The 14,066-nt window shown below is 44.0% G+C and overlaps 1 protein-coding gene across 2 annotated transcripts in view; it reads right to left on the bottom strand.

The window, feature by feature from the left end:
• The window catches only part of PLCG1 (phospholipase C gamma 1), an 85,865-nt gene that overhangs the window by 25,027 nt on the left and 46,772 nt on the right, over positions 1–14,066 (bottom strand). For both annotated transcript variants that reach the window (XM_063455714.1, XM_063455715.1), the window contains exons 7-16: positions 13,081–13,164; positions 12,915–12,952; positions 12,190–12,265; positions 11,910–12,011; positions 11,706–11,824; positions 11,363–11,448; positions 3,170–3,290; positions 2,483–2,651; positions 807–929; positions 410–511 (exon numbers count right to left, since the gene is read on the bottom strand). In XM_063455714.1, the coding sequence (XP_063311784.1) occupies positions 410–511; positions 807–929; positions 2,483–2,651; positions 3,170–3,290; positions 11,363–11,448; positions 11,706–11,824; positions 11,910–12,011; positions 12,190–12,265; positions 12,915–12,952; positions 13,081–13,164 (1,020 nt within the window). The remainder of the gene's footprint in view (positions 1–409; positions 512–806; positions 930–2,482; positions 2,652–3,169; positions 3,291–11,362; positions 11,449–11,705; positions 11,825–11,909; positions 12,012–12,189; positions 12,266–12,914; positions 12,953–13,080; positions 13,165–14,066) is intronic.

The following is a 14,066-nucleotide window of genomic DNA, read 5'->3' as shown; positions in this document are numbered from 1 at the left end:
TGACCACAGTCAAAGTGCACAACGTGTTCTCAAATTTTAACCAAATCAGTAAGTGATCGGCAACAAGTTCACGTTATGTTAAACAATGTAAAACGCCATACATGTATACACTAGCATACAAATTATGGGAGTTGTAGACCAACAGAATTTGGAGGGTAAGGAAGCACATAGTTTGAGAACCCACAAAACTTAATACCCCACAAGCGAGATTAAACGGGAACTCTGAAAAAGCCAACAGTTACTGGCGTCATCTATTTGTAGCTTTTATCGTTAGCGGTAGCTGGTATTAATGCAAATCGCCCATTTAAGACCATTCAAATATGAAAAGATCAAAGTATTTCACATTGTAAACCCATAAATGAAAATCATATTTCACATCTTGTAATTATAGTCTGTCCTATCATCCTACATCTTTCTGTTCCTCCTCTTCATCGTTGGTCTGGCCACCTGTTGTCTCCTCTGAATAATATATTTTGCTGCTGGTAAGGACGAAGTAATGAGGGTACCATTCCTGTGTGGACAAAGAGGGTTATTAGAGGCATTCTTGTCAACACATCAAAAACCTGTCCAGCATCTTAACCATCCATGACAACGCGTTTGTTCACACAACTCTCCCGATTATCATTCACTGCTTTTCGTGTATATTTTTTACTACATTCCAAGTAATTTTCAACTCATTCTGGTTTTAAATGTTATACCGATGATCTCATTACGTCATCTGTATTTTTCTTTAGTCAGGTTACTTTGAACATGTCCGTCCTGGAGATCTCCAAGAGAAGATACTGTCCATTCTAAATTCCACTTACATGGTTGATGGGATCTTGCAGGTATAATATTCCGTTCTTGATAGAGTTGCTGATATCGTTCTCTGAATAAATGGTGGAAGCTGGGATCTCCTCATAGGTACTACCTTCAGCCAACTTTTTGTGCTTAAAAGGAAAGGAGACACAGTAAGAAGCATACATCTCTTTTTGATTACACTGATGTATAATAGGCTCCAGATTATACACATTTTATTACTGCCTGTTTTTTTTATTGTGATAAAATTAAGCATTAGAACACTAAAGGTTTTAGATATGTTTTCATAGAACAGTAAGGACTTCAATATAAGCTTGTTGATTCACTATATTGTTGAAATTAATTCACACTGCAGTTTGCTAAAGTTCTTTAGGGTTGGAAGAATGTTCCATAAGATGAAGGAGTGTATGAGGAGTACGTTTTGCCAAATTTAACATATGGTTCTCTTTTTTCCTGCTATGTGAAGACATGAAACACGGGACCAGTCAACACTAAGAGCAGCACCGGGCCATAAGTGTCTATGTAGGAAGGTGGTGAGATTGATGGGTGGATGTCACACTAATGAATGGATCCTGTGAATCTCCGGAATAGGACAGCATTCATAACAGCAGTATCTCAGAACAGTTATACCTTTCCGATTAAAGGACCACTATAGCGCCAGGAAAACATACTCGTTTTCCTGGCACTATAGTGCCCTGAGGGTGCCCCCACCCTCAGTGTCCCCCTCCCGCCGGGCTCTAGGGGGTGGAAGGGGTTAAACTTACCTCTTTCTCCAGCGCCGGGCAGGGAGCTCTCCTCCTGCTCTCCTCCTCCTCGGCTGAATGCGCATGCGCAGCAAAAGCCACACGCACATGCAGTCAATCCATAGGAAAGCATTCTCAATGCTTTCCTATGGATGCTGGCGTCTTCTCACTGTGATTTTCACAGTGAGAAGCATGCAAGCGCCTCTAGCAGCTGTCAATGAGACAGCCACTAGAGGCTGGATTAACCCTAATATAAACATAGCAGTTTCTCTGAAACTGCTATGTTTATAGAAAAAAAGGGTTAAACCTAGCTGGACCAGGCACCCAGACCACTTCATTAAGCTGAAGTGGTCTGGGTGCCTAGAGTGGTCCTTTAAGCTTCTCTCCCTACCTAAACTATAAATGCATTTTATATATTAAAATTCTAATTATGAATACCCTTCTACACAGGTGTTAAAAAAAGCAAGCATAGAAAAAATAAGAAAATAAGAGGTTACAATAAGAAAAGACAGACATTTGAAACCTAAAATGGCATTAACCTGAGAAGGTTTATGTATTGTTCTATGGCATGTGAAAAGTAAATAATAATAATAATTCTCATTTAAAAATAAATGTATAGACTGTTATAGACTTTGTCCCATGTTCAGGGACACGCAATGACACCATTTGATTTTAAATGTCCACTGGTGTCATTTCACACAAAGCCATAGAAGTGTCCCTGCCCTTACTGTAAGTCCAGAGAATGACCTTGGAAAGTATCTATCCTTTTGCAAAGTGTTGACTAGCCTTTCAGTAAGGAGGGCAATGCAAATCTTTGTTCCTTTTTTACATTAGTGATCATTGAAGGCTGACATATAAATCACATGGTAAGGGAGGCAGTTTTATTAGTTTACAAAAACTCAAAGTGAGGATATACATTAATCCCTGTATGATTTGCATACCTTAATAAGGATTTTCCTTTTCAGCTGGTTTGGAGAGGGTAGGCCATCGGCGGCAGCATCCACAGGTTTGGTGAGGAGCATATCCCCAAACACTTTCTTAAAACTTTGAGCCATATTTCTCTGTTGAGCAATGCTACAATGGTCCTCAATAGACAAGATCACGGGGTAACTGCAGAAGACACAAGTCAGAACAGAACACCAAGAAAATAGATTAGCTTGCTGTTCTAAACAAACACATTTTATACATGTATTTCTTTTCTAGATAGCCAATATATCTTAAGTTGGCCAGGGTGATTTCACGATCTTGCAATTGTACTCCATATGTGTCATGTCTACTGGTATTTCAGGCAATGAACGTTTATATATTCCACCCAGCACAAAAAGACCCATTTTAACTAGTCTTTAATTTCTCTCTCAGGTAAATCATTGGTTGAGTCTCCTCAACAAATTCAGGCCTTTTTCACACCAACATAAACTAATCAGCTAGAACATTTGCTTTATAATATTATACAGTATCTCATACCTCACTGTCTATGTTAAGAGATCCTGGAGAGTATTTATCTAAAGTGATCTGCGAGATCTTCAAAAGTTTTTAAATGTCAAAAGTGTGCTCGATATAAATTGTGAACAAAACCACATCAAAATAGATTATGAAAATAGTTGAAAACCTTCAATGTAAATGCTTACTCTGATGTAACAAAGGCATGTTCCTTAATGGTGAGTAGGACCTCCGAGAACTTAATTTTGGTGGTTAGAGTGTGTCCGTGATATATTACTGGCATTGCATCAGGTCCATCCCAACAATCCACTGAAACAAGACATTGCAAAAATTGCTCTATTAGTTATTTTGTTAATTAGTAATTATTTCTCTATAACAACGCCTTGGCATCACCTCATTATAAAACCGACAGAAATATATGGACAGGTCTATGAAATCACATTATCCAATAAAATAATGGTTTGCAGTAGTAGCAACATTTCTACATAGATGTACGTTGGCATGTGAATAGCACCCAGATAATTATTTCAGACAAGGACTGGTGCTGGGCTATGTGGGTGTGAGTGGATGTATAAAAACAAACAAACTAACAAACATTCATATGATATACTCTAAACTGCTCTGCGTGCTTTTGCTTGATGCATTTTCTCGGCAAAAAGGGGAAAAACGTAAGTAATTTCTTACAAAAAGTTCCCCGTACACAATTTATACACAGTTTAGAAAAGGAAAAAAATATTTAAAAAAAAAAAAAAACAACCATAAAAACAACTGCAATGTGTTCATTGCAGGGTTACATACACCTTGTGTGCTTACTCATGCAGATCAAATAAAACTTGATCTGAGAATGAAATGCCGCTCATAGGAGCGCGGCATTTGGTTACGCACGCGTACCTCCAATACACTACTTCTCTTTGAGAGGCAATGGATTGGAGGAGATCTCAAACACTTGCTGATATCTTCAAAGGAGGAGCTGGAGACTGCAGAAGAGTCTTGGTGCTGGAAATGAGAGGAGTAATTTTTAACTTTTAAACTCAAAGGTGGGTGAACAAAAAGAAACCGTTAGACCCGAAATAACAATGGTCTTTTTCAGGACTATAGGTTCCCTTGGAATTGGGGATATAAAACAAAAAGTTGACAAAGAAAAGATTTCAACAGAACCAAGGGTTGAAGAGGGACCTGCTCAAACGATATAAAGGGTGCATAAAAAGCTAAACCAAATTAAAGAGTCACACACGTCCACTCTAAAGTAGATGGCATGGGGGCGTGGTTTGGCGGCCGACCATGATGGCCATGTATCTCCGGAGCTCCGTTGAATTCACCCTAAAAATAGCACGTACCAAAGGCACAGAGGCCCGGATTGGAGCCCCGCACAGCATCACAATGCCGGGATCATACCCCGGCAACAAGCAAACGAAGAAAAGAAAGGATGACAGCAGAGAAACCCCCAAATCTGTAGCAGACATGCTGACAGCGCCACGAGGCACACAGGCCGGACAAGATGGCCGCCAGCAAAGCCCGCGATGCACACAGTCACCAGTGAAGGGAACAGGGGAGGAAAGGCCAGACCGGTCGACGGGAGAAACTTCCCACATACTGGCTAAGCTAACAGAGGTGAGCAATTACTTAGCTGCTGAAATCTCCAACAGCACCAAAGAAGTAAAGGCGGAGATACAAGCGCTGGGCACCCGAACGGCTGATCTGGAAAACAAGATGGAACAGGTCACCTTAGCGCATAACAAGGTGGTGGCACACTCCAAAACCATGGAGCGCCAGATCACCGAACTCGCACTCACGCTAGAAGACCTGGCCAACCGTTCCAGGCGCAATAACGTCCGACTCAGAGGTCTCCCGGAGTCCCCCACAGAAGGGAATCTGATTACCGCCATGGAGCACTATTTTAAGCACCTAATCCCGGACATACCCGACGAACGCTGGACAATAGACCGTGCGCACAGGGCGCTAAGAGCCCGCAGATCCGCAAACCAGCCACCTAGAGACATTATCATCAAATTTCATTACTACCGGACAAAGGAGGCGGTGATGCAATACACCCGGAACAACGAGCTGTCCTACAAAGATGCAGTAATCTCCATTTATCAAGACCTTTCCCCTACCACTTTACAGCGCAGACAAGCATGGAGACCCCTCACCGCGCTGCTATAAGACAGGGACATCAAATACACATGGGGACACCCGTTTAAGCTAGTGGCGTTCAAGGCCGGTGTGACACATACCCTAATACCGGGAGCTGACCCAAAGAAGTTCCTCAGGGACATCCGGGTGGACCCACCACAGGACTTTACCTTGCAGCAGGAACCCTTACCTGAACTGGACACCTTGGCCATGGAATGGAGAACACCAGGTGATACAGAGGGACGCTGAACCAAAACCCCGTAAGGGGGGGGGAAAATCACTCTGGACTGATATGCTAACTCTGTGGGGTCTGGAGATTTGAAAATACTGTGAGGGCTCCGGCCCTATGAAGGTGGCGGAGGGCACGGGACACACGAAAAACACGACTCTATTGCACACAGGTTAGACACCAGGGGCTATAAGGCAACCCCTAGGAGCGGCGGGGAACAACGGACACCCGATTAATGGTGACCCCGTTCCCTCTGCCACAACTCCTTTGGCGGACGCAGGAGGGGCCGGACACAAAAATCAAGAAAATTAGTTGAATGGAAAGTATACAAGGGACATGTAGTGTCACATAATTTGCACAACACTATAGCTTAATCCCCCCCACCCACACACTGGGTAAAGACAAACAGGCGAGCAAGGGAGGGTGGGACCCCACTGACAACACGGCCTGGGAGGGATGCGAAACCCATGGATGGGGAGGGGGCAACGGCAGTTTAGGGGGGGAAGGAAAACTGAGCTCCCTGGGAACGAGTAGGGAACGACCGGGTCAGGATACTCATACTGACGGGGGAGGGAGGGACATGGCGGAGAACAAATTCGATATGGGGCTTTATCCGGGGTCTCGCAAATGGGCATGGTGGATTGGAGACACCCTCTACACTGTTACGATCACACAATGGTGGCCTACAGGGGGAGGGCACATTCCCATCCAAATATGGCAAAATGTAAGACTAGATTGTACATGCTATATCACAATGTTTAACAGTTATGTTATGTTTGAACTGTTAATTTACATAATTTTTTTTTTCATGCACGAGTGAGACCACAATCCAGAGCACGAAAGAGGTGACGACATCAAAGACACCGGGGAGGGAACCCCACCGACCTCAGACAGGTATGGGCCCAACTCTCCGCACAGTCATGCAACCCGACAGACCAACCACCCTATGGCGCTAAAAATACTTTCGATCAATGCTAGGGGACTTAATACGCCCATCAAACGCAAAACTCTCTTACGCGACCTGAAAGTTAAAAGGGCTGACATCGCCCTAATTCAGGAAACCCATCTGCCTAGGGCTGCTCCTGTAAAATTAGGTGACCGCACATATACAGTCACCCACGAAGGGAGGGCGATACGTAAGCAGGCGGGCGTAGCCATACTCCTCCACAAACACTGTCCCTTTACCCTAGTGCACAAACAAACGGACTCAGCGGGTAGATTCTTGGTCCTCTCGGGCACATACCATAACACCAAACTACACATAGTAAATATATACGCCCCCAACGAGCCCGACAAAGACTTCTGGAACACCATAGAATCACTACTGACCCCCCTACAGGGGGGTATTCTAGTGGTGGGAGGCGACATGAATGCGGTTCCCAGCCCAGCCCTCGACCGCAGCACCAAACCAGGGACACAGAGATCCCAGGGCAGAGGGGGACAGGATAAAATCTTACACTCCTTCCTCCAACACACTTGGTTACACGACGCATGGAGGTTACAACACCCAGATACGCAAGACTACACATACCACTCAGCCCCACATAACACGTACTCTAGGATAGACAACATATTCCTTAACGGGGCGGGAATGACCAAACTGGTACACTCAGAAGTAAACACCATAACATGGTCAAACCACGCAGACGTAACAGTTACACTAGGAAACCTGCAACACCACACCACTTGGACATGGAAACTCAACACTAGCTGACTAGTGGACGAGGACATACTCGAAGCAACGAGAACCACGATCATGGACTACTTTAACACTAACGACACAGACGATGTCAACCCGACCACATTGTGGGCAGCCCACAAATCAGTGGTAAGGGGACACCTCATACAAGCGGCTACACACAAAAAACGGGCAGAAACGAAACGCTTACTTGAGCTACAGGCAACATTAAGGACAACAGCTCAAAAACACAAACAAAACCCCACCACCACCTTATACAACCAATTACAAAACATCAGACATTCCATTAAGGAACAAACCATAGCAGATATAACCCGCTCCGTACTTTGGTCTAGAAGGCTTTTCTACGAAAAAGCAAATAAAATGGACACAATGCTGGTACGCACACTCAGACCCAGGCAGGTACATAAACACATCACTAAAATCCGATACTCAGCGAACCAAATAGTCACCACACCGAAAGACATCAACGAGACGTTTACGGAGTACTTTAGGGAACTTTACAACCACACACCCAGAGAAGGAGAAGCACACACCCAATACCTCAGCCACATAACTGATTTCCTAACAAAAATACACTTACCCACAGTGACAACAGGGGAAGCAGAGGCACTAAGTAAACCTATTACACAGGAAGAGGTGAAGGCAGCAATCTTCATCCTTAACGGTAATAAAGCTCCGGGACCAGACGGGTACGATATGTCATATTACAAAAAATGCAGCACAGAACTAATACCACACCTCACCAAGCTATATAACCACTTCCTACAGGGAGGTACCCCGGACCGAGATATGACAATAGCCAACAAAGTTTTACTACCCAAAAACCGATAAGGACACCACCCTAGCCACAAACTACAGGCCCATCTCCCTAATTAATTCCGACCTTAAAATCTTTGCGAAAATACTGGCACACAGACTGGCACCCTTACTGCCCAAATTAATCCACCCGGATCAGGTAGGCTTCATTCTGGGACGCCAACTGTATGAAAACACCGGACAGGGGGTAGACCTGATGTGGCACCTGGCAAACTCACAGTCACCAGCCATAGTCCTCTCCTTGGACGCAGAGAAGGCCTTTGACCGGGTGCAATGGCCCTTCATGTTCCAGCTGCTCCATACACTGGGCTTCCCCGACCCCTACATCACAGCAATACGAGCACTATACATGGACACACGGGCACAAACTTTAATGGCTGGGGCATCCAGAATTCCCTTTGAGGTAGGCAATGGCACACGTCAGGGCTGCCCGCTGTCACCACTTCTATTTGCGCTTATTCTTGAACCATTTTTACACGCAGTTAGGCAAGACCCTAACATTACAGGGGCACAAATAGGGAACGAACAATTCAAGATCGCAGCATACGCAGATGACGTACTCCTCACACTTACGAACCCACGCCAATCAATGGCTCATCTAGCAGGACTCCTTCAAACATACGGGGACGTGTCAGGATACAAGATCAACCTCACCAAATCCATAGCTCTCCCTTACCATATGACCGACCAAGACCTAAAACATATCAGGCACACGCACCACATTAAAACGAACACAGAAGCTCTCACATACCTGGGAGTGAAACTAACAGCAGACACCAAAACTCTGTAACAACAAAATTATACACCCCTATTCACAAAACTAAAATCCGATATGGAGAATTGGACGGACAAACCCATCTCCTGGCTAGGCCGCCTACATTCGATAAAAATGAATGTCTTACCCAGACTGATGTTCCTATTTCAGGCGCTCCCAATTAGAGTCACCAAAAGCGATTTAAAAGACATACAGAGGGCAGCGGACGGATTTGTATGGTAGAGGAAAAAGCCCAGGATAGCCAGAGCCACACTGTACAATCCAAAATGGAGGGGGGGGTCTAGGCTTACCACACCTCCACCACTACTATGTAGCAGCACAGTTGGCCCAGGTAGCACATTGGCACTGCCCAATAGCACAACGTAGATGGGTAGACATAGAAGCACTACTGACAGGTGCGGATCTCCCGCAGTTCACATTTGGACGCCACGGGAACACAGAGGGCTCCTGAGGACCATGTGTCCGGCCATCCTCAACTCCATTAGCATATGGGACCAATTCTCACGAAAGTACAAAATAGCAGACATCCCCTCACCAATGACACCTGTACTACGCAATAGGGCATTCCCCTCAGGCATGAGGGCACAAGACTTCAAAGGCATAGAAGCAACAGGCCTACAGAGATATACACACCTCTACATCGATAACCACGTCAGGGTTGCCCGCTGTCACCACTTCTATTTGCGCCACCTAGTCTCATATGAACACCTACAATCCCTTGCCCAGTTACAAACCCGCGACTTTTTCCGATACATGCAGCTAAGAGATTTTGCACAAACAAAGACGGTTAAAACGGCCGCGGCGAAACCCCTAACCTTTTTTGAACAAATATGCCTAAAAGAAAAAATGCCACATATGCACAGAAATCGGGCACATGGGGACCTCAAACATACACTGATAGATGGGAAGCGGACCTAGGAGAAACATTAGAGGGGACAGACTGGCAGGACATTTGGGAGGCAAATGCAAAAGTGTCCATCTGCACGACACTACAGGAACAAGCTTTCGAAATAATGCTCCGGTGGTACACCACCCCGGTGAAACAATTTCATATGAAACAGAGTCCTACAGACACTTGCTGGCGACTGTGCGGAGAGAAGGGTACCTACATTCACATGTGGTGGCAATGATACAGGAATATTGGGGGTACATAGTGGACTTGTGCTCACAAGTTTTGGGGAGGCGACTAGCACTGGACCCTTGGGCGTGTCTCCTCTCACGACCCACTGACTGGCTCCACAAACACGACCAAAGACTCGTAAATATGATTTACCTAGCCGCTCGAAGAGCAATAGCACAACACTGGATAAAACCAGAAACACCCCCACTCACCCTAGTCAAGACAAAAATTAGAGACAACTACTTAATGGATAAAATGACGGCTCAGGTACGAAATACTACTAACACGTTCCAGAAAGTCTGGACCGCATGGGAACAATTTGACGTCTAAAAACTGAAACGACAGAATCTGGAGAATGGTATCTCACTCGTGGTTTTTTTTTCTTTATTTACATTTTGATTTCCTTGGTTTCATTCTATTTTAATTCCGTTTTAGTGTTATACACTGTTATACAATATTTGGCAACATATAACGAGAAATTGCTGATGGCTACTGAAAAATAATTATCTCAAACAGGCCTCTGCGCAGGTCGGGCAAATTATTATTATTATTATTATTGCAATTTATATAGCGCCAACAGATTCCGTAGCGCTTTACAATATTATGAGAAGGGATTTAACTATAGATAGGACAATTACAAATAAACTTACAGGAACAATAGGTTGAAGAGGACCCTGCTCGATCGAGCTTACATTCTATAGGAGGTGGGTGTAAAACACATTAGGACAGGAATTTGCAATCAAATAAGGTGGACTGCCCTTTAGGAGAGGGCAAGAGACAGGTATGTGAGGTAAGGGTTAGTCTTGGAGGCCATATGCTTTCCTAAAGAGAGTTTTAAGGCACTTCTTCAAAGATGCAAGACTAGGGGAGAGTCTGATGGCGGTAGGCAGGCTATTCCATAGGAAGGGAGCCGCCTGCGAGAAGTCCTGCAAGCGCGAGTTGGCCGTACGAGTGCGGACAACGGACAGGAGGTGGTCACAGGCAGAGCGGAGAGACCGAGAAGGGACATACCTATGGATCTGTGAGGAGATATAGGAGGGGCTAGAGTTGTTCAGTGCTTTATAGGTGTGAGTTAGTACCTTGAATTGACTCCTATAGCATACAGGAAGCCAATGTAAGGACTGGCAGAGGGGTGAGGTGTGAGAGAAATGACTAGAGAGGAAAATCAGTCTAGCAGCAGCGTTCATTACGGACTGTAGGGGTGCAGTACGGCTTTTGGGAAGACCAATCAGGAGAGGGTTACAGTAATCCATGCGGGAAATTACTAGAGCATGGACAAGCTCCTTGGTAGTATCTGGTGCAAGAAAGGGGCGGATGCGGGCTATGTTTTTAAGATGGAATCTACAGGATTTGGCAACATGCTGGATGTGAGGCTCAAAGGTGAGACCAGAGTCAAGTATGACGCCAAGACAGCGCGCTTGCAAGGATGGATCAATACACAAAAATGTAACAAAGAAGTTAAGTGGCATACTTATACTCTTGTAATGGCATCACAAAATGGGCCTCTGCGCAGGCCACTCACGTTATCTTAATCTCTGTCAGCGCACAAAATAAAGAATATATATATATAAAAAAAAAAATAAAGTAGATGGCATCTGTGACTTACATTCTATGCAGCGGCAACCCATACGTAGGCATCGGGCATATGCTTCCAGGGAGGACTCACTGGAAAACTGGTCCCCTGTAAGATACCTGTTGTGGACAGATCAAGGTTCCCATTCAGTACACCATTAAAACATTGTATGTGGCGCACCTTAAAAGGGTGGGAAATGGGGAACAATGTGGAGGGCCAAACAATAGAGGAGGTGAATTCGACATGGAGATTTTTAGGAAAATGGAAGAAATGTGCAGGGGAAGTTGAAAGAAGGGATAAATAAAAACTGGAAAGAATAATTGAAGATTGAAGAATGAAAGAGAGCTAGTGCATGTGGACAGATCAGGTCCCTTACGTGTTGTGGGAAGAGGAGATCCAATAATGGGCAAGGGGGTTGTCCATGTTTTGGGAGTATACATCATCCAGCTTGGAATCCCATACAGTGTTCTCCTTGGAGAACAAGAAGGTGACAAACTGTAGAGAGAAAGGCATCAATTAAAATAAATAAATTGCTTTGACATCGGGGGGAATAAGTAGACACTGCGGGGTCTGTAATCACCTCATCAAGGGTAAAGTAGGGTTCCTCGATCTCTCTCAGAGGGTCACGCAAGTACTGAAACATGAACTCTCGCACACGGTGCTGTTCAGTCGCCCACAACTCCTGCAAGAAGAGGTGGAAACAGGGAGTTTAGAGGAAAGGAAATATGAAGAGGAAAATAAACTGAGAAAGTGGGAGTAAAAATTAAACGGGGGTAGAATGTAGACAAAAAGCAAGGTGAGGCCAGAGGCATTGGGCAAAAAACAGAACTTGGTTTATTAGACAAAGAATGACTCTGTACCTTCTGGTTACTGAGAAGGAAGCCCTGAAAGTCCAACAAAGATACTCGATACTGCTCTGGACGTTCTCCACCTTGACTGAAAGCAAAAAATACCATACATGAGCTGCCAGTTTACTCAACAAATATCCCATTCCATATTAGGGGGAGCTCCCCAACTTGAGAATTGTATTTTGTGGGTGAGGTGGAGTTATCAAAACAAATGTCCGTTGGCAGGCGGGCATCCCTCCAATGGCCATTGGAGCAACTAAATGACCTCCATTTGTCTAAATATACATAGGGATTAAGGAAAAAGCGCAAGTAACATTTTCTTTTCTTTGGTTTTTACTATATATTGGGGCTGATGTGTGTTGTAGTCCTTGCTGCTTTAGCGCAGGACTTCTCTTTTTGTATTTGTATTTACTTTGTATCACACAGCCTGGTTACAATGCTGCTACCCATCCCATGTGTTCCCTATTAAGGGTTAATAAGTAAAGGGGTGTATATAAAAAATACCCCTTTCTGTCTCATTAGAGATATCTTTGCCAGAAGCTCAAGGAAGCAGGCTGAAGGGTCAGTGTTAGGACCCGCTTAGGGGGGGTCTGCCTTGACGTTGGCAGGCGGGCATCCCTCCAATGGCCATTGGAGCAACTAAATGACCTCCATTTGTCTAAATATACATAGGGATTAAGGAAAAAGCGCAAGTAACATTTTCTTTTCTTTGGTTTTTATCAAAACAAATACTTTACCAGTTCTGGACCCAAGTGTCAAGGAACGGAAGAGGCATCTGAAAAGAAAAAATAAGGCAAACGTAACACTCTGGAAATAGTCCCCGAGCAGCCATTTTTCATAAGGTGTTCAGATTTAATGTTTAAATGCAGAATAATGCATGTCTGTCAGTGCTCTTCCACATACCGTCTTCTGCGCACTATACATCAGATAGCGATAAAGCTGACAAAACTGGGCATAGTTTATTTCACGGTTTCTTTGCTCCACTTCCTAGAAAGAAAGAATCAGAAGGAAACATATAGAGAGCTGCAGTTATTACCAAAAACACAATATTATTGTAATTTATAATATAGAGAGAGAGAGATCTGAATGCCTTGAAGTTATTTTAAAAACTTAATGTGGAATCCAGAAATAAAACAGATACAGTAGGCTTCGTGAGGCCTACCCTATGAATTATATTCTATAAGGGAAGGGGTCAGCCAGCGGATGTATAAGGTACATTATTTATTTATTAAAGGAACACTATAAGGTCAGGAATAAAAACGTGTATTCCTGACCCTATAGTGTTAAAAACACTATTCAGGTGGCTTGCCCGCTGCCCCCCTTTGCCTCCATTACAACGCTAAAAACCTTGCCTTTGTTCCAGTGCCAAATGGGTCAGAGGAGGACAGAGGAAAGCAGGACAGAGGGAGGACAGAGAGTCGATGGCGTTCCACCATTAGCCAGTCCAAAACTTTGTTGGCAAAATGTTGTACATACAGACTCGAGGTACCATAACCCCTTCAAACCACTGAAGGGGTCATGGTGCTTGGAATAACCCTTCAATATTTTTTGGATAAGCTTTTCAAATTATTTACTATTTCGAAAAACATTGTAATATTTTGGTATGTTATGTATTGTTTGATATTTTAACACTTTGAAAGGATTATTAATAGATTATACAAAAATATTAAATCATGTGATCAACATATACAACAAAATATTTTAAAAAAATCAAGGCCAATATAGAAAATTGGAGCATCGCTTAAAGTGTTAGCACAAGCACCATGACCACTACGGTGATTCTAAGTGGTCATGGCGCATAGAATTTATATGTGCAGTGCTTCAGTTTGAATTTCCCAATTGAAATGCCGCACAAACAGAATGAATACCTTTGCTGTAACACCACCTAA

Source organism: Pelobates fuscus, chromosome 5, assembly GCF_036172605.1.
Source record: "Pelobates fuscus isolate aPelFus1 chromosome 5, aPelFus1.pri, whole genome shotgun sequence".
NCBI classification, from domain to species: domain Eukaryota; kingdom Metazoa; phylum Chordata; class Amphibia; order Anura; family Pelobatidae; genus Pelobates; species Pelobates fuscus.
The sequence above is the reverse complement of the archived record's forward strand: the minus strand, read 5'-3'. Positions and strand labels throughout refer to the sequence as shown.